Source organism: Sminthopsis crassicaudata, chromosome 2 (assembly GCF_048593235.1).
Source record: "Sminthopsis crassicaudata isolate SCR6 chromosome 2, ASM4859323v1, whole genome shotgun sequence".
NCBI lineage: Eukaryota > Metazoa > Chordata > Mammalia > Dasyuromorphia > Dasyuridae > Sminthopsis > Sminthopsis crassicaudata.
In genome coordinates, this window is record NC_133618.1 from 566,515,542 (window position 1) to 566,540,682 (window position 25,141).

Consider the following 25,141-nt stretch of genomic DNA (forward strand, 5'->3'; position numbering starts at 1 on the left):
TTCTTTTCTTAAATAACTTCCTTTGTGCTGGTTCTATCTAATTAGAACAAAGGTACTCCCACCCTCTCTACCTCTGTGTCATTACATTAATCATGCTCATAAAAATACAAACTGCAATTCCCTTGCAAACTCATTCCTTGGTTCTTAAAACTCACTTTAAAGTTTATTTATTACAAAATGATAATAAACATACTTTTAAAATGCATTTACAAGGTCCTTGATCCCGGCTGCATATATTGTAGATCACTGAAATCACACAGGCTGGTAGCAGCTTCCAGTAGATATGTCTTTGAGCATTAGGAGTAAACCACAAGTACACTAATCATTAAATAGCATAGTTCTGTCCATCGGGGCAACATCATTCACAGCCAGATTTCGGCCTCTGAGGCAGGCCTTGGGATTTCTATCTATATTGGGTTTTTCCTAACATCAATCATTCCTTGACTGACTCTTCGTAACTCTCGTCTTGACTTGGGCAAAGGGCCCAGGCTCCGAGGCAGAAGTGGTTCACCTATAGGCAGCATCCTTCCAAGTAGAGGCTCAGCTACTTCTCGCTGCCTGAGCTCCTCTAGACAGCCCTGCTCATCACTAGACTGGGATGAGCGTTTCCATGTCAAGGGTAATGGTGCGTGCACTAAGTCTCGAAAGTCTTCCCTGACCTTTGGAATTCCCTCCCCAAGTGATGCCTGCCAGAGCTGTTCAGAAGTAATGCCAGTCTCTTCTTCCAGTCCAGCTGCAAAGAATGGTCTGTTCTCAATGCACACAGTCCGCTTCTCCCCTCCTGTCACCAAAAACACAAATTTGTCAAAATTGATATCGGGCCAGTCTCATTTACAATATAGAGGTGATATCACTGCCAAGAACATGACAAAGATGGCTCCCTTAGCCTGGATGTCCCAAGGGAGGAAAATGAACAAAATCAGAAGCTCAAACTTGCTAATGGAGGTGTTCACATTTTTTTTGAAAGCTAGAAGGGACCTCATTAGCAGTCTAGTCCAATCTTTACACAAAGAAATTACCACTCTGACACTCACCATCTAGTCATCCAGCCTTTACTTGAAATTCAGCAAGTTTCTATTCCCACTTCAGAATCTGTTTACCACTAGCGGTGCTTAATAAGAAATCTATGACAAGTTAGGTTTAAAATCCCAAAGGGAAAACAAATGATGTAGGTTAGCATAACCTAATGGTAAACTTTACCTTTGCTCTGTCCTATGGAATTCAAGTTATTAAGCCTCTGCTTCAATTCCTGATTTGTCCACATGTACCGGCCTAGTTCTTTCTCCAGAGCTTGGATCCTATTTTCATATTGCCTCTTACTGCCTGCAAGTCCTTCACCCAGGTGCTCTGAATATAATAAGCAAGATATATAGGCAGAGGAGCCATGGAGAGATGCAGAGATAAAAAAAAAAGAATCATACTAACTTGCAGTGAATGAAATGAGTATTACCTCGGCTCTGCTGGAGCAAAAGTTGGATATTTTGCTCATGCTCTTTCTGCTGCAGGGTCAGCTGGCGGTCCATCTCTAGTCGTTGTCGTTCCACCGCTACTTCCAGCCAGTACACTAATCTCTGCTGTTCCTCTAATTGCATTTCAAGTTCTGAGAAGGCTATTTGCTGCTGGTGCTGTTCTTCCCGAAGGGTTACCACCTGTCCCAAATCCCAAGCTTTGCCTTACCTGCTGATCAAGCCCTCATACTCTTGAGGCTTAGAGTTGTGACCCTGGAGACCCAGAATCTGAATGATAACTTCTAACCATCTCATATTATTCAGAAAAAAAGATAGCAGTCAAGACATGGCACTCTGCTTCAGCCTATGGATAACACTGGGTTAAAGTGAAAAGGGGTTTCATGAAGAAGAGAGGATTAAGGAGTCCCTGGTTGTTATACCCACTTTAGTACCCTGGATATCTTAGAATCAGCCAGAGTCAGGATAAGCAAAAGCCTTTATTCTTGGTCTTTTGGGGTCACTGTCAGGGGATTAGATCTAGGAATCTCCACACCTCCTTCCTCTCTCTCCACCGCCCAAGAATAATCCTGCTTATCCTACTCCACTCTTTGATCTCCCCTCCCCTTCTCTGTCCACACCCACAGATTGAGCCAGCACAGAGTTGAGTAGGGTCATCCTCCAAGCATGTTAATAAAGAATTGTCCAATTGATAATTAGCCTTAAGTGCTAGGTTATCTTGGTTAAGTGCTCTGCTCAGTTCTAGCCCTTTACACCTGATGAGTCCTAAGTTCAGACCCACCAACTAAAGAAATGAGCTATTCTTTGATGCCATTTGAGATAGATGCCTACCTTATCAAAATACTTGCACAGCAAAGCCCGGGTTTCTGAGGAAGAAAGGTAGCTAAGTTTGGCCATGAGGTTCATCTCACATTGAGACAACATAGTGGCTGAGGCTCGTAGTACCCGTTGACGACATGTGATGGCCTCATTCTTATATTCAATGGCTGCATCCAGAGCTTCAATAGCCTCATCCAACTGGAATAGAGTCCTTTCCTCCTGTGGGGACACAGACACCAGCTCTTATGCCATGTGTCAGGTACTAAGTGGACCACACACACACAAAGCAGTATCTATTTTGGGATGGGCAATAATAAATATTCCATAATAAAAATCAAAATATAGTCCCGACCTCAAGTTTAAATGCTACACACTCAAGAAATCAAGAGCTAGAGAACCAACAATCCCTATATGCCTGTCTTTATATGATCAATGTGTAAAGAGATGAAACTGAGTATTTCAATTATTATCCTAGTCTAATGGCAAGAATCCCAAGTATTTGAGAAATTTTGGGGAGACATACTAATCTAATCCTACTACTGCTATAAACAATCCAAAATAGCAAGTACAAAAAATTCAGATGATGGAGGAATGCACTGTTTATATTTGACTAACTTGCCAGTCTGATTTTATTTAAAATTATTTGTTACAATCAATTGATCTTCCCTGAGTAAACAGTGACTGGGTTTTAAGGAAAGATATCTTATCAGGAGGAAAAACCAGGCATGATGCTTTAATTATAACCCATCAATGACTGTATCAAACTGATCCATAAAAAAATTGAGTAGGAATTCATAGAATCATTGAATTTCTGAACTGGAATGGAACTCAAATCACATAGTCCAACCCTCTTATGTTTTACAAATGACAAAACAGACTTAGAAAGGTAAACCTGCAAAGACTGGAACCAAAGTCTCCAGACTCCTGACATCTCATGTAGTACTCTACATCCATATTCCTAGATTGTGTGCTTAAATACTCTATTTCCTCTAACCACAAAAAAAGGAATATGAGATTATGAACAAAATATACTATAAGCTTCTCTTAGAATCAAGCTGAGTAACAAAGAATGAATTTTCTTCTATAATACTCCTAAACAAATGGTCATGCAACCTCCACTCAAAGATTTCCAGAAACCATAAAAGTTTGATGTAATTATTACTAATCTAGTTTTGTTTCAAGACGGAGAAGGTACAGCAACTGGCAGAATATGGTTAGTGTCTGGGGTACCTTATTCTAGAAGGGATTCAGAGGCTCAAGAAGGGCCGATGTATAAGCAGAACAATACCTCTGGGGATAGCAGGGTACCCTGCCTCAGTTTACTATCAATCTCTAATCGCTGTTTAAGAAGCAGGTCCTTTTCTTGTCGCAGGTTGTCAATCTCTACACGTATTTGTTGCTGGCTGTGAGCACTGCCTTGCCGGAGCTGCCCACTTTTTTCAGACAGTTCTTTTTCCAAATGCTCTAACCGACTTGATACTCGCACAATGTCCTCATTGAGTGCCTGTAGAAAGAGACAATAATAAATATATAAATATTTGCTTCCTTGACTAGATCTCTTTCTAGGAAGCAGTAATTTACTTAGGGCCACAATTAGAATCATACAAGACTTAGTAGCTGCTACATTAAAAAACTGTCGGTCTTGGAACACTATATATCAAAGAGTCAGAGAACTAAGATTGCAACTGAAAATAAACCCAACAAAATTAAACATAGTTCTAAATGAAAAAAAGATGGAATCTGGTGAATTGTCAGACTTGCAAGATTTGCTGCCAAAAAACCCTGAACTTGATAGAAAATATGACATAAGATCCAAAAGAAATATCAGGTAAACATCAAAGATTAATTTCAAGGGACTCAATAAGTACAAACTTTATGCTTTATATATGTCTAAGATTGTCATTAGTAAGTGGGTAGTTCAAAAGAAAGATTGCAGTACAGCTGGGTATGATTTGGTTTTTAAAAAGCCAAATTATTCACATCAGGAATAGATTAAAAAGGAAACAACACTGGGGAGAGGGGTTAAAAGTCTTTTTTTAATTTATTAAAAATTAGGAGGTAATAAGATGGAGGGATGGTATAGAAGTATAAATTAATGGGAATGGGATAAGGAGGGAGGGAATGAGTAAGAGAAAAAGATAAGGGAGGGATCTTTAGAGGGAAGGTAAGTTAAACATGGCAAGGTAGCAGGTAGAAGTAAAATGGAGGAATCAGCAGAGATAAGAAACAATAATATACAAACAATAATCAAGAATAGATTTTTTGTTTTATTTTTTGTTTTTTTAAAGGAGTGGTAGTAATTATTGATCTCAAACAAAATTAATGTTAAAATAGATTCAAAAGGAGGGAAACCACATATATCAGCCATATTAATATTGTTTTAGACAATTTAAAACAATTAGTATAACTTGAAATACTGCTGTAGTGTAGGAAATAATGAGTTGGTGGATTTAGAAACATATAGAAAGATTTGGACCTAAGAAAGTTATTGTCCACCTTCAAAGAAACAACAAACATAGTCAACCTTACATGTACATATGAATATATATGTGTATATAGTTGTATAATTATATATATATGTATGTGTATGTGTGTGTGTGTTTATATATATATATATATATATATGATTAACTACTGCCTGCTTGGGGAACATGGAGGAAGAAAGGGAAAGAAATAAAGTAAAAAAATGAACAGGAGAGAACTAAAGAAAATATACAAGAAAGCAAAGATGGATAGTTTGGAATAAATATATAGTATTTCTTGAGTTGGAAGTTTGTTTCATATTTTGAATCCTCTCATGTTCTGCTGTACACATGACAATGTTTTCTTTTCCTTATTTTTTTGTAATTTTAAATAAATACATTTTTAAAAGACATAGGACACATGCAACAGTAGCAAACAATAAAAGGCAAATACTAAGGGGTATACTTTAGACTGAATTCAGAAAAAGTCAAAGCTCAATGACAAGAATTAGGATAGATTTTTATGAAGGAGAAGTAGGACTTAGGTTGAGCCTTGCAGAATGATTAGCATATAAACAAGGGAATGATATAACAGGGGAATATGAAATATAACAAAGGAGTAGAAATAAGCCTTGCATTGTTCATGAGATAAGAAAAAAGTTTAAATTGGGCAGTGCACATTGTAGAATAAGAAAAAATGGTTTGGCTAGATAACACTGTGAACAATCTCATGAAAGCCAGACAACAGAATTTGTTGATATAAGAAGTAGGGATCTATTGAAGTTTTTACTAGGGGAAGAATGTAATGAATAATTTAGTAAAGACCTTGTCACTTTGTCAGATTTTTAACAAATAGCTCAACAGGGCAGAGCCAAAATAAAAACCAGCATGATGAGAGTCCTCCAAAAAGATCTAGAAAATATGCAAAACAGAATTCTGATGAAGAAATCCTAAAAAATTCACCATGAGTCAGTCCTTCGGGTATAAAGATAGGAAGATAACAAGGAAGTCTGAAGACACTAAGAACTGGATTAAGCTAGGAATAAACAATATCCAGAGCATTGTGTTCAAAGCCCAGGGAAAAACTGAACACCAGGACAAGAGAAGGTCTCAGACACGTACAGAAAACCCTCAGACTCATACTAGGACACTGCAATGAGAACAGATGCAACTGGTAGCTTTGTCAGCCATTCCCCAGGTTCAGGTAATTCAGAGCCACTGTATGACATAGCAAAAATAACTGATTAAGAAAACAGATCAAGAGGGAAAATTAAGAATCATTATACTATGTGAACACTACAAGCAAAAAAAACCTAGTCATCATTTTTCAAGAAATTTCTCCCCCCCCCCCCCCCCAGGCTGGGGTTAAGTGACTTGCCCAGGGTCACACAGCTAGGAAGTGTTAAGTGTCTGAGACCAGATTTGAACTCGGGTCCTCCTGAATTCAGGACTGGTGCTCTATCCACTGCGCCACCTAGCTGCCCCTCAAGAAATTTTCTTTTAGAAAACTGCCCGAGATCTCTTAGAACTAGACAGCAAAGTGAAAATAGAATCATCTCCCGAAAGAAATTACAAAATGAAAACTCCAAGCAACATCAAAACTAAAATCCAGAATTTCAGGTCAAAGAAAATAATATAGCAAACAACCAGAAAGAAATAATTCAAGTACTGAGGAACCAGCTGGGAGCACACACAATTTAGCAGCCACCATTATGAAGGAATAGAGAACTTAAAATACAATATTCTAAAAAGCAAAGAATATGGATAACCAAGAATAATTTAACTAGCAAAACTGATTATAGCACAATAGATAGAGCACTGGCCCTGAAGTCAGAAGGACCTGAGTTCAAATACGACCTCAGACACTTAATGCTCCCTAGCTGTGTGACCCTAAGCAAGTCACTTAACCTCAATTGCCTCAGCAAAAAATAAACAAAAAAAGCTGACTTTAATTCTACAGGGGAGAAAAATGAGCCTTTAATGAAGTAAAGGATGTCCAAGTATTCCTGATGAAAAAACTTACATTATTTCATTTTCCCTTTAGGATGTTAAACCTAACTTGTCATTTATTTCTCATTAAGCTCAGCTAGTAGTCTAACAAATTCTGAAGTGGGAAGGAATAGAAACTTGCTGAACTTTCAAGCAGAGAAACTTTGCAGTTCAAACACAGAAACAAAGAGAAACACAAAAAAAGTATGAACAGTGATAAAAAACTAAAACAGAATAAATTGCTTACATCTAAATATGAGGAGATGATAGATGTGCTCCCTCTGCACCCTATCATTATCAGGAAATAGGGGAAGTTCAAATATATAACCTGGGTTCTATTATATCTTGATATTAAGAATGGAAAGAGGGGAAAAGGAAAACACTGGGAGGAAAAGGAAAGAAAGGATAGAGGAAATTTTCTCAAATAATCAAGGTGTACAAATAGATATCTTAAAAAAGGAAAAAAAAAGGGGGAAGAGGAGAAACTAGTACTCAAACCTCTCTCATCTGAACTAGTCAAAAGAAGGCTGAATATACACAAACACACACATACAGAGTTGGATAGAAAAGTACATTTTACTCAAGAGCAACCTGGGGAGGGAGAATTAAAGGACTTATGGAGGAATTATTTTTAAGCAAAACCAATGCTAAGGATGCAAATGCAAATATATATATATATTTATAGCTTTTTTTGAGATGGCAAAGACTGGGAATCTGAGGAGGTGCCCATAAACTGGGGAATGGATAAACAAGTTATAGTATCTAAATGTGATAGAATATAATATACATATATATTCTATATGTGATAGAATATTCATGTTGAACTCTTATCAGTATAAAGAACAACTCAGATTCCAAAAACTAATGCTGAAACATGCTATTCATTTCCTGATAGAGAGGTGAAGGACTCAGAATACAGAAAAAGATAAATATATTTTTGGGCGTGGCCAATTTGGTCATGACTATACATGTTTGGAATGATTTTTATTTTTCTTGTGTTCTCAATTGGGGGAAGGAGAGGAATGGAATGGGAGGGCTAAATGGTGGATCTTGGTTGATTACCACAAATAAAGAAACATTTTTAATAGCTCAATAATTGATTTTGTCCTCTAAACTGAAATGGATTGCCTATATTTATATAGCCATTGATATGGTGACAAAGCACTTTACATTTGATTTATCTCATTTGATTTTCACAGTTTTGTGATGCAGTACAAGTTTATTCCATACAAGTTTATCCCTATTTTACTAAGAAATTGAGACACAAAGTGGTAATAAAGGAGGAATTCAAATTCAAAATTTCTAAAACCAACTCCAGTGCTTTTATACCATAGATGCTTATAAGTACCTATTGTCTATCCAATTTAACACTGATCATATGCTGCCTGATTTTTGTATTTGATTGTCTGTTGGTCATTTCAACAGCCTGTAAATTTCCCAGGAAAAGAGATCACATTTTCTAGTTATCTTATGGAATTTAGATCAATGTACACAACTGGTATCAAATAAGTATTTTAATCTAATTTGAGGATGAGAACTCGGTTCCCTTTAAAAATCTGGTCCTTGAGTATCTTCTTTATCATTATGTAGGAATCCCCAATTAGCAAGCCTTCTCTAGTTTCTTCCGCTCCTGGGGGAAATGATACATCCTGTTCCTGATTATCTCTGACATAATGCTCACCTGACTAGACCGAAGTCTCTTGCTCTCCAGTCCAGTTTTCTCCAGCATCAGAGCTTCCTTCTTAGCCAGAATAGTCTCCCGCTTGCGCAATTCCTCCCCCAGCTCTTCCAGAGCCCTCCTCTGCTCCAGGACCTTCTCCATTTCCAGGTCCAGCCATTTTTTTTGTTCCTCAATCTTCTAAGGAAAGAGATATTAGACCATAATAATCCACACTTCTGTATCAAATCCAAATGGCCTACTATCACGTCTTAGTAATCTCTTTGGATCACATTCCTGAGTTCCAGGACAATACAGATCTACTTAGCAACTGTCCAAGATCCCTGAGTTTCAGGACATGATTTTCCCAGTACAAGGATCAGCTAAGATCTGCTTAGCAACTCTTAGCCATGGGTACCTGCTGCTGCTCCAGACTGACCACGGAGCCGTTGCTGCCACTCCGCCTCTTCCTCTGGAAGGCTGCAATCTCTTCGGTCTTGATCTTCAGTATCTTTTGCTGCTGTTCATGCTTGAGCTCCAACTCCTAAGGAAGGGCCAGAGTCAGGAAACCAAGAGAAAGGGAGTGAGATGCCAGACAACAATGCTGTGTGTGATCCCTTATTAGGTTTGCCCAGTGTTGGTAGCCCAGCATCATGGAGGAGGGTTTCACCCTGGTCCAGATAGGCTGTGTGTGAAGCAGTCCTCACCATCTGTGTTCTCCACTGCTTTGACTCTTCCCATTTGCCTATCCTGGCCCCCCTGGAGGCTCTTGTCTTGAGTTCTTCACCTTCTAAGTCTCAGTGAACGTCCCCAGTCTCCCTCCCCCAGCCTGGCTGCTAGCTCCTGCCTTCCAGGCACATGGCAGGAGATCCCAACCTTGACCCGGTGTTGCCTCTTATGCATCTCTGTCTCCAGCCGCCTCTTCTGCTCTGTCTCCTCCCGAAGCCGCTTCTGCAGCTGCCCTTGCTGCTGGCGCATGAGTTGCACGTTCCTCTCCAGTTCCTGCACTCGCTTCTCGCTCTGAGCTGACAGTGACACGAGGCGCTCCGTGGCCTGCTTTTTCTCCCTCAGCACCTGTGCCAACAGAGAGATTAGTCAGCAGCCCCCAAACTCTGGCTGGCCACCTTCCTGGCACAGCGGGCCTGGCAAGACCTTGGAGATGTCACCTTCATCGAGAAGCAGCGGGATATAAGGGAAACAGCATGGATGCAGAATCTGGGGACTGCCCAACTGAATACTGATTTTGCTAGGGCAACTAGGGATAGCTAGATGCTCAACGGATTATGTTCCAGAACAGGAGTCCGAAAGTCCCAAGTCTAAATCCAACTTCAGACACTTATTAACTGTGTGACCCTGGGCATGTCACTTTTTGCCTCAGTTTCCTCATTTGTACAATGAGCTAAAGAAGGAAATGGGGTCAGCTAAGTGGTGCAGTGGATAGAGCACCAGCCCTGGAGTCAGGTCAAATCTGGTCTCAGACACTTAACACTGCCTAGCTGTGTGACCCTGGGAAAGTCACTTAACCCCAATTGCCTCAGCAAAAAAAAAAAAAAAAAAGAAGGAAATGGCAAATCACTTATATACCTTTGCCAAGAAAACCCCAAATGGGGGCCACAAAGAGTTAGATGTGATTGAATAACTAAACAATAACTATAAATATATATACCCACACATATAAAATTTATATACAATACATAAAACATATTTATGTATATATTTTTATATATCTATCTATACACACACATATATGTACACTCTATAAAAAAACAGAAAAAAATGCTTACGCTACCTAGCTCACATTCTACTAAAATCTTACTTTGATGCCTCATGGTGATAGAGGTGATTAAGGCCCTATCTCTGAAGCGCAAGCTCTGGCAGATCCTAACAAGTACAGGCCTAGTGAAAGACGTTATGCCTGTTGCCTGAGAAGCAATCTAAGTAATAATAACCCACATCTATACTTGAATACACATTTTGTCATTTTGTCAGTTTAAGGGATTCCCAGCGTGGGAAATCCCTCTACCAAAGCAGACCATATAACAATTATAATAGATCCGCTCTAAAGATTGTCTGGGACACATGGAATCTAAGCAATTTGACCACATCATGAACATATAAAGTTATCCCTTCCACATAGTGGGGGCTTTAGGAGACGGCACCCCCAAGTCCTGGAAAAACCTTGTAAACATTTTTGGCCCTCCCTCTGTACTAGAGAAGAAGTCTGAATTATAATTATGATACTTATATTTTAAATAATATCATACTTATATTTTATGCATTTCTGAATTTTTAAAATTTTCTTCTGTCATCTACTAGCCTTTGTGTATAATTTGTGACTACTGCTCAACTCCCAAAAAATTCCCACTTAATTTCTTATCAAACTATGAAGGGGAAAGTCATGATGTGAAAACTATAACTGAAAAGTGTTACAGCCAAGAAAGGCTCAGCAATAGAAGGTTGGCCAATGAAGGACTTTTTTGGGGTCTGTAATTCATGAAATAAATGAATAAAAATTTCCAAATGTATAAGACTGCTTTAAGGGAAATACTTCTTAAACTTAATAATTTAATATTTTGTTTTCAGTTGTTTTTCACTTCTGTCCAACTCTTTATAACCATATTTCACAGGTTTTCTTGGCAAAGATATTGGAGTGGTTTGCCTCTTCCTTCTCCAATTCATTTGACAGATGAGAAAACAGGCAAATAGGGTTATGTGACTTGCCCAGGGTCATATAGCAATAAGTGTCAGAGGCTATATCTGAACTCAGAGCTTCCTGACTCCAGGCCCAGCACTTTATCCACTGTGCCATTTCACCTAACTGCCCCATAGCTGCTTTAAAGTACTCTAATATATCTATAGCCCTCTATTATCCCCACCCCAGAAAGTGGTCCCCTGGCTTCTTTAGATAGCAAAGGTCCTCAGATGATGCAAACAGTTACTTTCCCCTAACATTCAGATCTCACTCCTTCTTCTTTATAGATTAACCTATAAGGCAGAAACCATTTCTCAACTTCTAATGTGTTGGTGGCTTAAACATATTTAAACATATTTCCACATTTATCATGCTGCACAAAAAAAACAGATCAAAAAAGAGGGGGAAATGAGAGGAAAAAAACCACACAAACAAACAACAAAAAAGGTGAGAATATTAAGTTGTGATCTACATTCATAGACTCAGTACCTAAGGAATACATTATATCCTCAAGACAATGATAAAAATATTAATTCACAGATATTTTAAAGTTTACAAAGTACTAATCTCAAAAACAATCCTGTTTATACAGCTTCGTCTACTTACAGAATTTTTAGTCTCCTACAGACTCGGGAAGCCAAGAGAGATTCAGTAATAGGTGGGTGGAGAAACTAAGGCAAAGAGCGATGACTTCCCAAAGTAACATAGTGAAATATTCTCTTGCTTGGGAACCAAAATGTGCTCAACAAGATAAGCTCTTTTTGGTTTCATGGCTCTTACCAACGACTCTCAGCGCACCAACCTGTACTTGGCTTTGGGCAGCAGCCACCCTCTTGCGGAATTCCTGTAGCCGAGATTTCTCCCCAGGGTCCTGGGATTCCTTTCCCTCCAGCTCCCGAAGCTGCCTTTGGCCCTCATTCAGCTCTGCTCGTACCCGGTCAGCTTCTCGCTCCAGCTCCCCAATCCGCTGGCAGTGCTGCCGATTCATGGCCTGGGCTGCCTTCCCTAGAAGCCCACAGGGGGACAGATGTCATGGCCTGGCATGGGAGGACCCAGGTTTGGCCATTTCTATCATCCATCACCTCAGTATCTTGTCTAGGGGAATGTATGTTTCCCCCCATCTTTGCAGATAACTCTTAGAGCTGAGTAAGTCTACAGGGAGGTTCTCCTTTGGGACAAGAGACTGACCCCCCTCTGTGGAATCACCAAGAAAAGAAACGAGGACCAAACATGTCAGGAAATTGTATTTTCGTGGGGGTCTACCTGGGCTGCCCTGTACTCAGGAAGGATGAAAAGAAAGACTGAGACACCCTATCACCTGTTCGGATCAGCTCTGCAATCAGTTCTTCCTTCATGCGGATGTTAATGGCCAGCTCCCGGATCTTTTGTTGGGCCTGTGCTAGACGCCACTCCGAGGCCTTCACAGAGGGGCCTTGCCCACAGCCAGCAGGTTCCTTTCTCCCGCCTGTCACAATCCAGGATGACAGATACTCAGAGTTGCCTCCAAGGTTGCTGAGGGGAGCAGGGGATGGGGGAAAGGGACAGCTACTCATGACCTTTACAGCATAGCCAGAGGTTGTGGGAGGAAGACACGAGAGGATTAAGGGAGAAGAACAGACTTGTGCCAGATTCTGTTCTCCTCCTGCCTCTTCTCCAAGGATTCAATGACTTTGGGGCAGAAGGTGAGAATGTTTCCCAAGGTCTGAAAAATGCTCTCTAAGCCACCTTGCCTTCCCTCCAAGGTCTGCCCTTCATTTGGATAAAGGGTTCTTAAAGTTCTTCAGAGCAATGGATGGAACAAAATAATATTATTTCCTTTGAAATCCTATGTATATGAGTTTATGCATTAAAAGTATTATTCTGAGAAGGGTTCCACAAGCTTCCTCAGACTGTCAAAGGGATCTATAATATAAAAAAAATTAAGAATCCTTAAAAAGGAGGAATATAGTGTACAGAGCCCTGGACTTTGGCGCCAGGAAGAACTGTATTTGAATCCTACTTCAGACACTTACTACCTGTATGACTCTGGGCAAGTCACTTAATCAAATATGAGCCTCAGTTTCATCTGCAAAATGAAGAAAATGGCACTCAAACTTGTGATTCTGTAATCTGAAGGGATGTCATTCCCCAAGGAAAACAGACACCCCCATTTTACAGCCAGAGAAAAAGAGATCCAGGGAACTGAAGTGATATGTCCTTTGGTTCTTTGTGAAAGTACCTATCTTGAAAATTAAATATTATGTTCCAGGAAGAGACAGAGGTTATGGGGATGGCAAGATGGGACCAAGCAATAGATGGGAAGGAGAAAGGAGGCTTACTGCTAACAAGAATCAATTTGAAAAACTGTAGTTCAGTACAGGAAGTCTTAAGCAGAGCCCCACAGCAAAACAGAAAGATCGAGAGGATCTCTACCTAAGATGCTCCTAGTGAGATGAGGATGGGGATGGGGATGGGAATATGGGGATGGGAATACCATTGCCAATCACAAAGCTGATAGTTTCACCCACCTCTGGCCATGTGAGCAGCAGTCTCCAGCTCCTCTAGGTGAAGTTCCAAGACTTTATTCTCTCCATGAGCTTCTCCATGCCATTGGACAGCAGCTTCCTTCTTGCTCCAACTCCCAATACCATTTCTAAAAGAAAGAACCCAGAAAATAGTACTCTTTCTGCCCCAACTTTGGCCATTCAGGGAAATAATAAGAGTTAGAGTTAAGCCTCTGAAAGTATTGAGGATCTCCATCTGGAGACCAGATTAAAAGTCACTTAAAGCATCAATTCAGTGCTGGAAGCTGCTGAAAAAGACAGAGAAAACTGATAAAGGGCCAAACGGTATGAACAGATAATTGTTATCTGTTATGAACAAATCATAACAGATGAAGAAAATAAAGTCATTTGTAGTCATGTGAAAAATGTTCTAAATCATTATTGATTAGAGAAATGCATATTAAGACAATTCTGAGTTATCGAACTCCACATTTCTCAGATTGGCTAAAATGACAGGAAAGACAGTGATGAATGTTGAAGGGGATAGGGAGAAACTGAGACACTAATTGTTGATGCAGTTATAAAGTGATGCTTATTCTGAAGAGCAATTTGGAACTATGCCCAAAGTGATAGAAAACTCTGCATACCCTTTAATCTAGCAGTGTCTCTACTTGACCTGTATCCCAAAGAGATAATAAGAGAGGGAAAAGGACCCACATATGCAAAAAATGTTTGCGGCAGCCTTTTTTGTAGTGGCAAAGAAAAGGAAATTGAGTAGATGCCCATTAGCTGGGGAATAGCTGCATAAATTATGATATATAAATATAATGGAATATTGTTGTTCTATAAGAAATGACAAGCAGACTGATTTCTTAAAAGCCTGGAAAGACTTACATGAACTGATGCTGAGTGAAGTGAGCAGAACCAAGAGAATACTGCATATATTAACAAGATTATGTGATGATCAATTGTGATGGAGTTGGCTCTTTTCAACAATGTGGTGATTCAAAGCAATTCTAATACACTTGGGATGGAAAATACCATCTGCATCCAGAGAGAGAACTATGGAGATTGAATGTAATCAAAGGATAGTATTTTCACCTTTGTTGTTGTTTATTTGCTTCTTGTTTTTTCTCTTAGTTTTTTTCCCTTTTTGATCTGACTTTTCTTGTACAACACACCACAAACATGGAAATATGGTTAAAAGAACTGTACATATTTAACTTCTATCAGATTGCTTGTTGTCTTAGGGTAGGGTAAGAGAGGAAGGAGAAAAATTTGGAACACAAAGTGTTATGGAAACAAATGATGAAAACTATGTATGTATTTGGAAAAACAAAATACTATTAAATAGTCAAGCTGGGGGGAAAAAGACGGAAAAGGTAATGACAGATAAGAGAGGGAAAGAAACTACAAAGTTCTAGTGGAAAATCCTAGGAAGAGCCAAGAAGTTGTCAGAAGAAAGAGAAGACAACAAGGGAAGAATAGAATAACAACAGATCAGTTTTTCTGTGGTGGCAAAGAACTGAGAACTGAAGGCTGCCCATTAACTGAGCAATAGCTGAGTTGTATATATGAATGTTATGGAATATTGCTGAGTTGCAACAAACAATGAAGGTTGCTGAGGGGAGCAGGGAATGGGGGAAAGGAACACAAAATGAAGCGGAGTAAAGTAAATAGAACCTGGAGAATAAATTATCTGATATCAGTAACATTCTAAAACAACTTTGAAAGACTTAAGACTTCTGATCATTGTGATGATCAACCATTATTCCAGAGGACCAACTATGAAGGATGCGTCCTACTTCCTGACAAGAGAGGAGATAGACTCAATATGCATAATGAGACACATTTTTTGACATGGCCAAAATAGAAATGGAATAGAGAAAGAGAGGGGTGACAGGAATAAATGCTGATTAATTTTAATGAAAAAAAAATCATAGGGCAGGAAGGTCTTTTTGACCTCTTACTGCCTGGAGAAGTTTTTAGCATTCTACATCATCTACCAAAATAGATCAGTTATATCTTACCTTCGAAGATGCAAGGACCGTTTGGGTTCTTCCTCTTCTTCTTCCTCTGAGGATGAAGAGGAATGACCTTCAGGTCTTGCTTGTTCTAGTCCCTCGTCACTGTTTTCCTTTCTGTTAATCAGCTGTTTCAAGGAGACATAAGATATAAAGACTGCCCCTAAGGATTTCTGAGTGTGTCCTATTCCCATTTTTAAGTCCCATAAGCTTTCAGTGCAAAGATATTCTTTACAGGATTTCTTGTCTCCAATCTTTAGCTCCTGAGGAGGTTTCAAGGTTCGGAATATTAATATTGTACTGACCCAGTTCCTCCTGTACTGGAGAAAAAAATATACTCACAGAGGTAAAGTAAGATGGGAGATGCTAAATACTGGCTTACTATATAGTATTCTGCTCCATGTTAGTCAAACCCCACTCCCTGATCTGGGACACTGCAAAAAAGAATCATTAGTATTTCATAGCTGGAAAAATAAAACTCATGGAAAGAAGACATGTATAGGAGAATGAGTTGTCATAGGACAATGTGCACCACCTTCTTCCCTAATGAAAGGGGACTAGGATAAAATCCATGAAGATTTAAAGAAGGAACTCCCTCTCTTCTTTTGTCATACGATAGTTTTCTTCAGTTCTTTGCTGTGATGTGATGCCACCCTAATTACCAGGGCAGAGAGCTCCCACCAAAAAAACACAACTCTGCTCACTCATCCCTGTCCCTTACCTCTCCTTTGGGGGCGTTTCCTTTTCCATTCTCATTTTTAAGACATAAAGGAGTTGGGGACATGCCGAGAGCATGAGAGCGAGCTGCTTCCAGAGGGGCTGTGTGAGGACGAAGGGGTTGGTCCCTCAAAGGAAAGTCCTGCAGTAGTTCTGTGGGTGCCCAGCTGGGTCTAGTCATTTCTAGTCGCAACTGCAGCTGCACAATCTCATCTTGCTGTTCTCGAAGTCGGTCACTCTACAATACATTAGGAATAATAACAATAAGAATAATAATCATAGCTAACACTTATACCGTGCTTTAAGGTTTTATAAAGTAAACCCCACAAAACCTATGAAGTCAGAAATGTAAATATGATTCTCCCAATCTCAAAGATGAAGAAATAGGCTCATTGAGGATAAAGGACTTGCCTAGGGTCCCACAGCTAGTAAGCATCAAAGCTAGGATTTGAACAAGGTCTCTTCCACCTCCAAATCCAGTGTTCTTTACAGACTATAAGTAGAAAGCAACTTGCCAAGACTCTGTAAAACTCATAATATCATGGCCATCCAATGTACAATAATCCAAATGATCTTATATCTTTATCCGCATGTGTGGACAGAATTTATGGGGGATAGCTTTTTTGACCTGGATCTTTCAGCATACAGAATCCAGGGTAACTACCCAAGGATAGGAAGGGCTGTAGAAATGAGTTCAAAAAGTTCCAACAAGACAAAATCAACTTTAGATATGACTGGGAATCAAATGCCTGAAGAATTGAGAGAAGCAGACATTCTCTTTGCATGAGTCATTTAGTCAATAAATATTTATTAAGTATATATTATATGCCAGGCCTGTGCCAAGTGGTATAAATCTGCAAGGAAACATACCTGTAGCTTGTACTGTTCCATGGCATCTTCCAAAGCAGCCAGGAAATCTTTGTTCTCCTCCTCCAGGCGGGCTACTTGGCTCTGTAGGCTGAGCAGTTGTTGTTCCCAACCTTCTTCATGTCCCTTGAAGAAAAATTTAAATGGTGATAAGGAAAGCCCCCCCCTTTTTTTTTCATTTTCCCCACACCTATACTGTCTTCTCTGTCTTAAAGCCTACATTCTTCTCTGTTAATTCTTCTCTCTCCCTCCTTTTCTCTCTCCCCCTACTCCTGCCCTCATCTCTGTTCCTTTCTTTCTCTTTCTAAGTCTCATTCTTTGCATCTTCTAAGCCATAAAAAAGAAGCTTTTAAATCCAATGCCATCTCTAAACATCTTTTTTTCTTTTCTTCAACTTGACTTCAACCCAATTTCAGTTAACTCTTTGCAGATGTTACCTTTTCCTTACATGATACAGATATATAATTTAGAGTGAGAAAGGACCTTAGAAATCATCTAGTCTTAGAGGTTCTTAAATGTTTTGTATCACAGATCCCTTTGGCACACTAGTAAAGACTGTGGACCCCTTCTTGGAATGATGTTTTTAAATACATAAAATAAAATAGAATGGACTATTAAAGAAACCAATTATATATTATATGATGATCAATTCTGATGAATATGACTCCAACAATGAGATGATTGATTCCAAGTCCAATGATCTTGTGACAAAGAGGCCATCTACATCTAAAGAGAAAACTGGGAACTGAATGTGAATCACACCATAACATTCTCGCTCTTTTTATTGTTCCCTTGCATTTTGTTTTCTTATTCATTTACTTTCCTTTTTGATCTGATTTTTCTTGTGCAGCAAGAGAATTGTATAAATATGTTTACATACACTGGATTTAATATATATTTTAAGTGAACAACATATATTGGATTGCTTGTCATGTAGGGGAGGGAGTGGGGAGAAGGAAGGAAAATCTGAAACACAAGGCTATGTAAGGGTCAATGTTGAAAAATTATCCATGCATGTTTTGAAAATAAAAAGCTTGGGGGCAGCCAAGTAGCGCAGTGGATAGCGCACCAGACCTGAAGTAGGAGAATCTGGGTTCAAATCTGGCCTCAGAAATTTAACACTTCCTAGCTGTGTGACCCTGGGCAAATCACTTAACCCCAGCCTCAGCAAAAAAAAAAAAAAAGAAAAGAAGCTTTTTTTAAAAGCAACTAATTATACTAAAATATAGTTATCAAAATATTTTTAAAAACAAGTTCACTAGGGCACTTAGGTGATGCAGTGGATAGAGCATTAGCCCTGAAGTCAGGAGGACCTGAGTTCAAATCTGATCTCAGACACTTAACACTTTCTGGCTGTGTGACCCTGGGCAAGTCACTTAACCCCAGCCTCACGGAGGGGAGGGGGGAAAAAAATGAATGTACACATAAAACCTATATCAGATTACTTGCTAGCATGGGGGAAAGGGAAGTAAGGGAGGGAGGGAGAAAAACAAATTTGGAACTCAAAATCTTACAAAAATGAAAGTTGAAAACCATCTCTACATGTAACTGGAAAAATAATGCACCATTAAAATAAGATTTTAAAAAAAGAAAAGGAAAAGGAATTCATAGTCAAAGATAAAGGGCCAACAGTCACACTTCCCAAGTTGAACACTATCCTCCCGCCATACCTGAGCCTTGGATGACTTTGCTGCAAGTGCCCGGGGGCAGTGATCATTGGCGGAGGCGCTCTCAATGCCACTGTCAGGGCCCGAGGCAGAGCTCAGGGCACTGCGTTCACCCTCCACGGCACAAAGCCATTCTCGGACTTTCTGGGTCATCTCTTCAGGCAAGCCTGCTTCTCCCCGCAGCTCCAGCAAGAGGTGGTAGGCTGCATCGGTGCAAGCGCGGTAGCGGGCACACTCGGCCACCAGGCGGGCAGGAAGCTCCGGAGCACGGTTCTGTCGCTGTAGAGGCTCCGGCCTGTGGATGATGCGTGTTTCGGAGCGGTGCCGCTGCTCCAAGGCCCGCTGGAGACTTCGGATCTGCAGCTGCAGCTCCTCCACATGTTCTGGCTCCCGCCGGCAGTTGACCCTAGCACAGTTGCGGATGTTCTGGGCCCGGCTGGCATAGTTGAGGGTATTGAGGGTCTCGTCAAAATCTGAAGAAGAAGGGCTGATACAGGCAATCATCACCGTCTTAGCATTTCCTCCCAAAGAGTCTTTCAAGATCCTGTGGAGAACCAGACAGAGGAAGCATTGGGGCTGCAATTATAATGGGCCATACTGGTCCCAAGGTCTTCTTCCAAAGCATGACGGCACCTTCTGGCAAGACCCCTGAGAGAAGAAGTGACTTGCCAGGCCAGATGGCCAGTGGACTGCATCAGAAGCAGTACCAAAACCCAAATCTTCCTTGCTAGCTCTCATTACCCATTGCGAATACTACTTCTAGAAATGAAATCTGATTCTCTGACTCTCCCAGGTAGGTCCCCAGAGGTTGTCCTGTGCCAGTGACAGAAGCATCCCCAGAGGCCACGCCACCTAAACAACTGGACAGGTATAATAGAGGTGAGGAGGACCAGGCACACACATACCTGGTGATCTTGGAGTCCCGATAAGGGATATGGCTGCCCTTTCGATGAGGGTCCCCCAGGGCACTGATGACATTGCCCAGGGCCAGCAGGCTGCTATTGATCTGAATACTCTCCTTCAATCTCTCACCAGTACTGCCTGTTTTCAGTACCCTTTCAGAACCTGCTAGGTCCACAAAGTGGAACTTGGAGGAGAGAAGCTGGCTGGAGACGGGCCCCACGGAGGGAAGGCGTGGCAGGCGGCCGGCCCCTCGGCGCTGCTCCATGGTCACTGTGAAGATGGTATGGGAACGGCTGGACAGTCGGTTGATGTGTGTGGCCCCTGTGTGTCGAGCTGCATTGCCCACTTCTAAGAGGCTCAGCACTTCATCCAGACCCTCTACTTCCACCTCCTTGACACCACACAGTACTGCAAAGAGAAACATTTCATTAGCAACTCAGGGGTTCCAGAAGGAGCCACGTGAAGAGAGGGTCATAGAGTGGTGGTCCTGAAAAGGGCCCTAGAAGTCATGCACTCCACTTCCCCCTCTTTTCAGTAGGAGAGATGCGTGACTTGTTCATGACAGAGCCCATGTTTCTGCCACGACACTGCATTGCTTTCATATGCCAAGAAAAGGGGACTAGATACACATGGATTTGGTTCATGGGAATAGAAGCTAAGAAAGAATGCCAAAGCAGAGAGTATCTGCACTGCCCTTTATAGCCACTCTCTTCCACAGTAGCACTTGATACTATAATAAACCCAAGAGTGGAAATAGCAGGTCTTCAAGGAACATAGACTTTGTTTTAGGGAGCAGGAAAACTAGGGAAAGTTCAACCAACCAGAATAGAATCTTTGCAGAGTCTCTAGGAAGATCTCTCACAAGAGGGCTTCTTACCCACATTTCCTTTGTCATCCTCCCGAAGCTGGATGTCTCTGCTGGCTGTTCCCACCTCCAGCAGGTCTCGGAACTCTTCCTTGTACACCTCCAAGTAGGATACACGCACAGTATAGTCCAGCAAGTCATTCTCGTCAATGAGTTTGAAGGCTTCCGCCATGGCCCGTGGAATGATGCCCTGTTCATCCTCATGGAGGGAAGCTGGAGAAAAGCACAAGGGACTCAGGGAAAGATCTCAGAACTTAACCAGATACCTCACATCAGGAGGGAATGAGACCCATGAGAAAAGTCTGCAAGAGCATTAATTTAGGACATCCAGACAGGCACTTCCTTTACCCACAATGGAAATTTCTCCAAAGAGCCCTGACAATATTCATATGTATATGCCTCCAGCACACACAAAAAGAATAGAAAGTAGCTTAATAGTATTAGTGATATTTGTACTTCCAGCAGTGGCATAAAGTAGGTGCTTAATTAAAGTTTGTCAACTAATAAGTATTTTTTAGCAAGTATATAAAATTGTTGGTTCATATTGAGATGTGAACAACTAAAACTCTCCAGACTAGCACTAAAAACAGGGTAACCGGAAGGTGCTGACTTTGAAATGAATACCCAAATTTCATTTTTTTAACCAATATTCAATTAATCAATTGAAAGCATCCTGTAATATCCCTTCCCCCATTTTCTCCATAGGAATTAAGATAGGAGAGTTAAATAAAGACATCTGAGTTAAAAGTGTATGAAGGGAGTGGAGGAGAGTACAGCAAGTCTGGGAATGTAGGGCTTCTGAGTCTCAAGAATAGGTACAGATAGGCCTGTCCCTGACAAGAACACTCACCAATACTAGCCTCCCCTATGGTATAAGTCTTCCCTGAGCCAGTCTGACCATAGGCAAATACAGTTACATTGAAACCCTCGAAGAAAGCCTCTAGTAGGGGCTGTACGCAGGTCTGGTACACTATTTCCTGACCCGACATTTCTGCAAACACCACATCAAAATCAAAGGACCGGTTTCTGCCTAGGATGATCCGACATTCTTCTGGTTCCACCTGCAGGCAGCTCTGATGTCCATGTAGTAGCTCTTTGGGCAAAAGGGGCCTAACACGCAAGGCCACTCTCACAGGAGTCTCCTCTGCCTTGGGTGGAACTGGGGCTTCCAATCCCATGGTTAGGGCCTTGCACAGCTCACTGTTGGAGAGAAGAGAGAAGAAAAAAGCTTCTTACTATTACCCAGCAATGCAGTGCATACCTGCCCCTAGCAGGTTAATAAATGCTTGTTGAATTAATGTATCTTGTAGCAAACAAGTAGCACTGTAGCATAAACAGTGTCTAGGAGGGATTCTTCCTTTGATCTGCTATTGGGAAAATCACAACTTCTCGAGAATGAGAGAATCAACTCTTAAGATTCCATAAGACTAGTGATGAAGGATGTTTCCCACCTTCCGAAAAAAGGTGACAGACTCAGGATGTAGAATGAAACACACAGTTTTGGACGTGGCTATTGTGAAAATCTGTTTTGCTTGACTATGCATATTTGTTACAAGGGTTGATTTTTTTTTTTTTTTAATGTTTTGTTTGTCTTGTTTTCCTAGGGTGAAAGTAGTAGGAGAGAGAATTTTTTGGTTTATCAGAAAAAGATCTAAAATTTTATTTAAAACTTCTCCATGACTCAGTTTCTCTTTCTGCAACAGTTAAAGATAGCAAGACATGAATTCCCGTCACACACACAATGGAAACTTCTACGAGAAGTGGTGGAAGCCCCACGATATTCATATGCCTCCAAACACATGAGAAGTGCAGAAAATTAGAAATCAGTTAAAAGGGTAGGGCTGACTGCACCTAGAGCACAGCAAACTAGCAACTAGGTTACTACAGTCCTGACCAGGTTAACTACTAGCCGGTCCTAGCTGCGTCAGAGAGATGTGTCGGTGATAAAACGTAGCACAAGTTTCAGAGCGTTTAGCGACCCCTTCCACCTCGAAAGGCGATTAAAGCACGAGAGAAATGCAGGATTTTGTTGTTATCCTTACAGTGCTTTGTTTAGGAGCTCTATCGGTGCGGCAGGCTTAACTCCAGGGTCTGGAACAACTTCTCACAACAGGCCAGGGAATCCCATCAAAGGCCACAGCCAGCAGCTCCGCCCCCTCCCCCACCCCCTCCCCGTGTTTTCCAGGAAGAGTTGATAGTGGGGCTCACCCAGAGAACTCGGGAGCCCAAGTGAGTCTGCTGCGTGAATTCGTCTGGACCGCAGTCCAGCTGCTTCCTCCCCACGGGGCGGCTCCGCAGGAAGTTTGCCCAACTTCTACAAACCAGCCCGTCCAGGTCAGGGCCAGAAGCAGTCCAGGACTACGGGGAGGAAAGAAAAGCTCCCTCGCAGGCTCCCGGCTAGTCCAGCCCTTCACGGCCAACGTGTCCCCTCCAGTCCTAGAGGCAGCTGAGGGCGTCAGGAGAAGCTCCAGGGACAGCCCCCCCCAAGTCAGGACGAAAGCGCTAAATCAGCGTACTGGCTCCCGGTGCCCCATTAAAGCCCGGATCCTGGACGCTGCCAGAAGCGCAGAGATGCAGAAGTAACAACCATCCTCGCTTCAACTTTTTGTCCTGGGCCCCCGGCCCCTAACCCAACCTGCTCCCGGATTGGCCCTCAAGCCCTCTTCAATCCAACCGGTCACACTTGGGATCTGGGGTCGCCTCGGCGCAACCTGATGCCGTCATCCCGTCCCCCTCACCCTAAAAAAAAATCCCGCCCCCCTTCCCTCCATCCCTCGGCCCAGCCCACAGTGGAGAGAAAGGGAGGAGAATGCAGAGGCGGGAGCTGGCTGTGCACAGGGATTAAGGGGCCACATTGAGGAAGCCACATTTTGTGGGGAGCAGAGACCGAATTGGAGAACAGAGGCAGGGTTTGGGGGAATCTGAAAAGGATGGAAGAATAAGACAGTTGACATAATACTGTGGAAGAGGAAGCTGGGGCCCCAGAAGTGACCTGTCGAAGATCATACAGCTAGCAACTTGGCAGAGCCAAGACTTGGACCCAGGTCTTGTGACCACATATGCCGCGTCCTGTCCACTCTCCTAAACTACCTCCAAGGAAGATGTAGGGAAAGAATGCGGAAGAGGACTCGAGTGAGGGAAAATGGGAAGGACCTGGCAAACTAAAGGAGAGCGGTCTTACCAGGCACTGAAACTACTCTGTCACGCTTCGGATCACACGCACACGCACTCACTCGCCTAGCACCCCTAAAGCACGTCGGCCGTCCCTCATCTGTGTGAGCATTCTACACTAATGCGGCCTCAGAAACATTCGCATTTTCATGAGCCTAAAAATGCAAGTAATTGGGGAGAGGGTGGGTTCCGGTTATTCCAGAGTAGGGCAATGCTTCCTAGCTGCCCGGTTATATTCAGCTCTGCATTCTTTCCACAACCACTTTCCACAAGTCTCTGCTCGGGAAATTCGTCCGCAGTGTTCCCATTACACAGTCAGACAACTGCAGCGTGACGGTTACTTATAAAGCCTTTCACAGATCTTTGTATTCTTAGTGTCTGTATGGGAATGAAAACCTAGGGGTTAAATAAATGTTAGTTGGTGCTGTCCATACTAAGAGCAAACATGGTATAATGAATAAAGGGACCCGCTTGAAATCAGGAATGATTCACATGAAGCTTCAGACACTTGCTATTGATCCTAAGCCAAACACTTCTTTTAGACTCCAATTTCTTCAGCTTTTTAACTTTTTTTTATTATACTTTTAAAATTAATTTTATAATTATAATTTTTTGACAGTACATGTGCATGGGTAATTTTTTACATTATCCCTTGCACTCACTTCTATTCCGACTTTTCCCTTCCCTCTCTCTACTCCCTCCCCTAGATGGCAGGCAGTCCCATACATGTTAAACATGTTAAAGTATATCCAAGATACAGTATATCTGTGCAGAACCGAATTTTTTGTTGCACAGGAAGAACTGGAGGTAAAAATAACCTGGGAAGAAAGACAAAAATGCAAACAATCTACACTCATTTCCCAGTGTTCCTTCTCTGGGTGTAGCTGATTCTGTCCATCATTGATCAATTGGAACTAAATTAGCTCTTCTCTATGTTGAAGATATCCACTTCCATCAGAATACATCTTCATACAGCATTGTTGTTGAAGTATATAATGATCTCCTGGTTCTATTCATTTCACTCGGCATCAGTACATGTAAGTCTCTCCAAGCCTCTCTGTATTCATCCTGCTGGTCATTTCTTATAGAACAATAATATTCCATAACCTTCATATACCATAATTTACCCACCATTCTCCAATGGATGGGCATCCATTCATTTTTTAGTTTCTAGCCACTACAAAAAGGGCTGCCACAAACATTTTGGCACATACAGGTCCCTTTCCCTTCTTTAGTATTTCTTTGGGATATAAGCCCAATAGCAGCAATGCTGGATCAAAGGGTATGCACAGTTTGATAACTTTTTGGGCATAATTCCAGATTGCTCTTCAGAATGGCTGGATTCTTTCACAACTCCAC

At 41.5% G+C, this 25,141-nt stretch overlaps 1 protein-coding gene across 2 annotated transcripts; it reads right to left on the reverse strand.

The window, feature by feature from the left end:
• Nucleotides 1–287: 287 nt before the first annotated feature.
• KIF7 (kinesin family member 7) lies at nt 288–23,329 on the reverse strand. Of its 2 annotated transcripts, none has more exons than XM_074295139.1 (19): nt 22,820–23,329; nt 21,462–21,811; nt 20,624–20,824; nt 19,749–20,154; nt 18,847–19,387; nt 17,180–17,302; nt 16,314–16,547; nt 15,599–15,720; nt 13,593–13,717; nt 12,404–12,550; nt 11,888–12,090; nt 9,270–9,467; nt 8,812–8,937; nt 8,418–8,594; nt 3,574–3,789; nt 2,298–2,504; nt 1,451–1,649; nt 1,201–1,347; nt 288–781 (listed from the first exon to the last, which is right to left on the reverse strand). In XM_074295139.1, the coding sequence occupies exons 2-19, from the start codon at nt 21,787–21,789 to the stop codon at nt 408–410; spliced, it is 4,074 nt and encodes a 1,357-aa protein (XP_074151240.1). In that variant the 5' UTR covers nt 21,790–21,811; nt 22,820–23,329; the 3' UTR covers nt 288–407. The 2 variants fall into 2 exon arrangements, with proteins under 2 accessions (XP_074151240.1, XP_074151241.1); XM_074295140.1 differs by lacking the exon at nt 22,820–23,329 and adding an exon at nt 22,654–22,744.
• Between the last annotated feature and the right edge of the window lie 1,812 nt (nt 23,330–25,141).

Coding starts and splice junctions, on each gene's coding strand:
- KIF7 (XM_074295139.1), bottom strand. CDS start 21,789: ATGGGATTGGAAGCCCCAGTTCCACCCAAGGCAGAGGAGACTCCTGTG. Junction 17,303..18,846: donor CAAAGTCATCCAAGGCTCAG/GTATGGCGGGAG, acceptor TTTTTCTTCAAG/GGACATGAAGAAGGTTGGGA. Junction 1,650..2,297: donor TGTGCAAGTATTTTGATAAG/GTAGGCATCTAT, acceptor GATTTGGGACAG/GTGGTAACCCTTCGGGAAGA.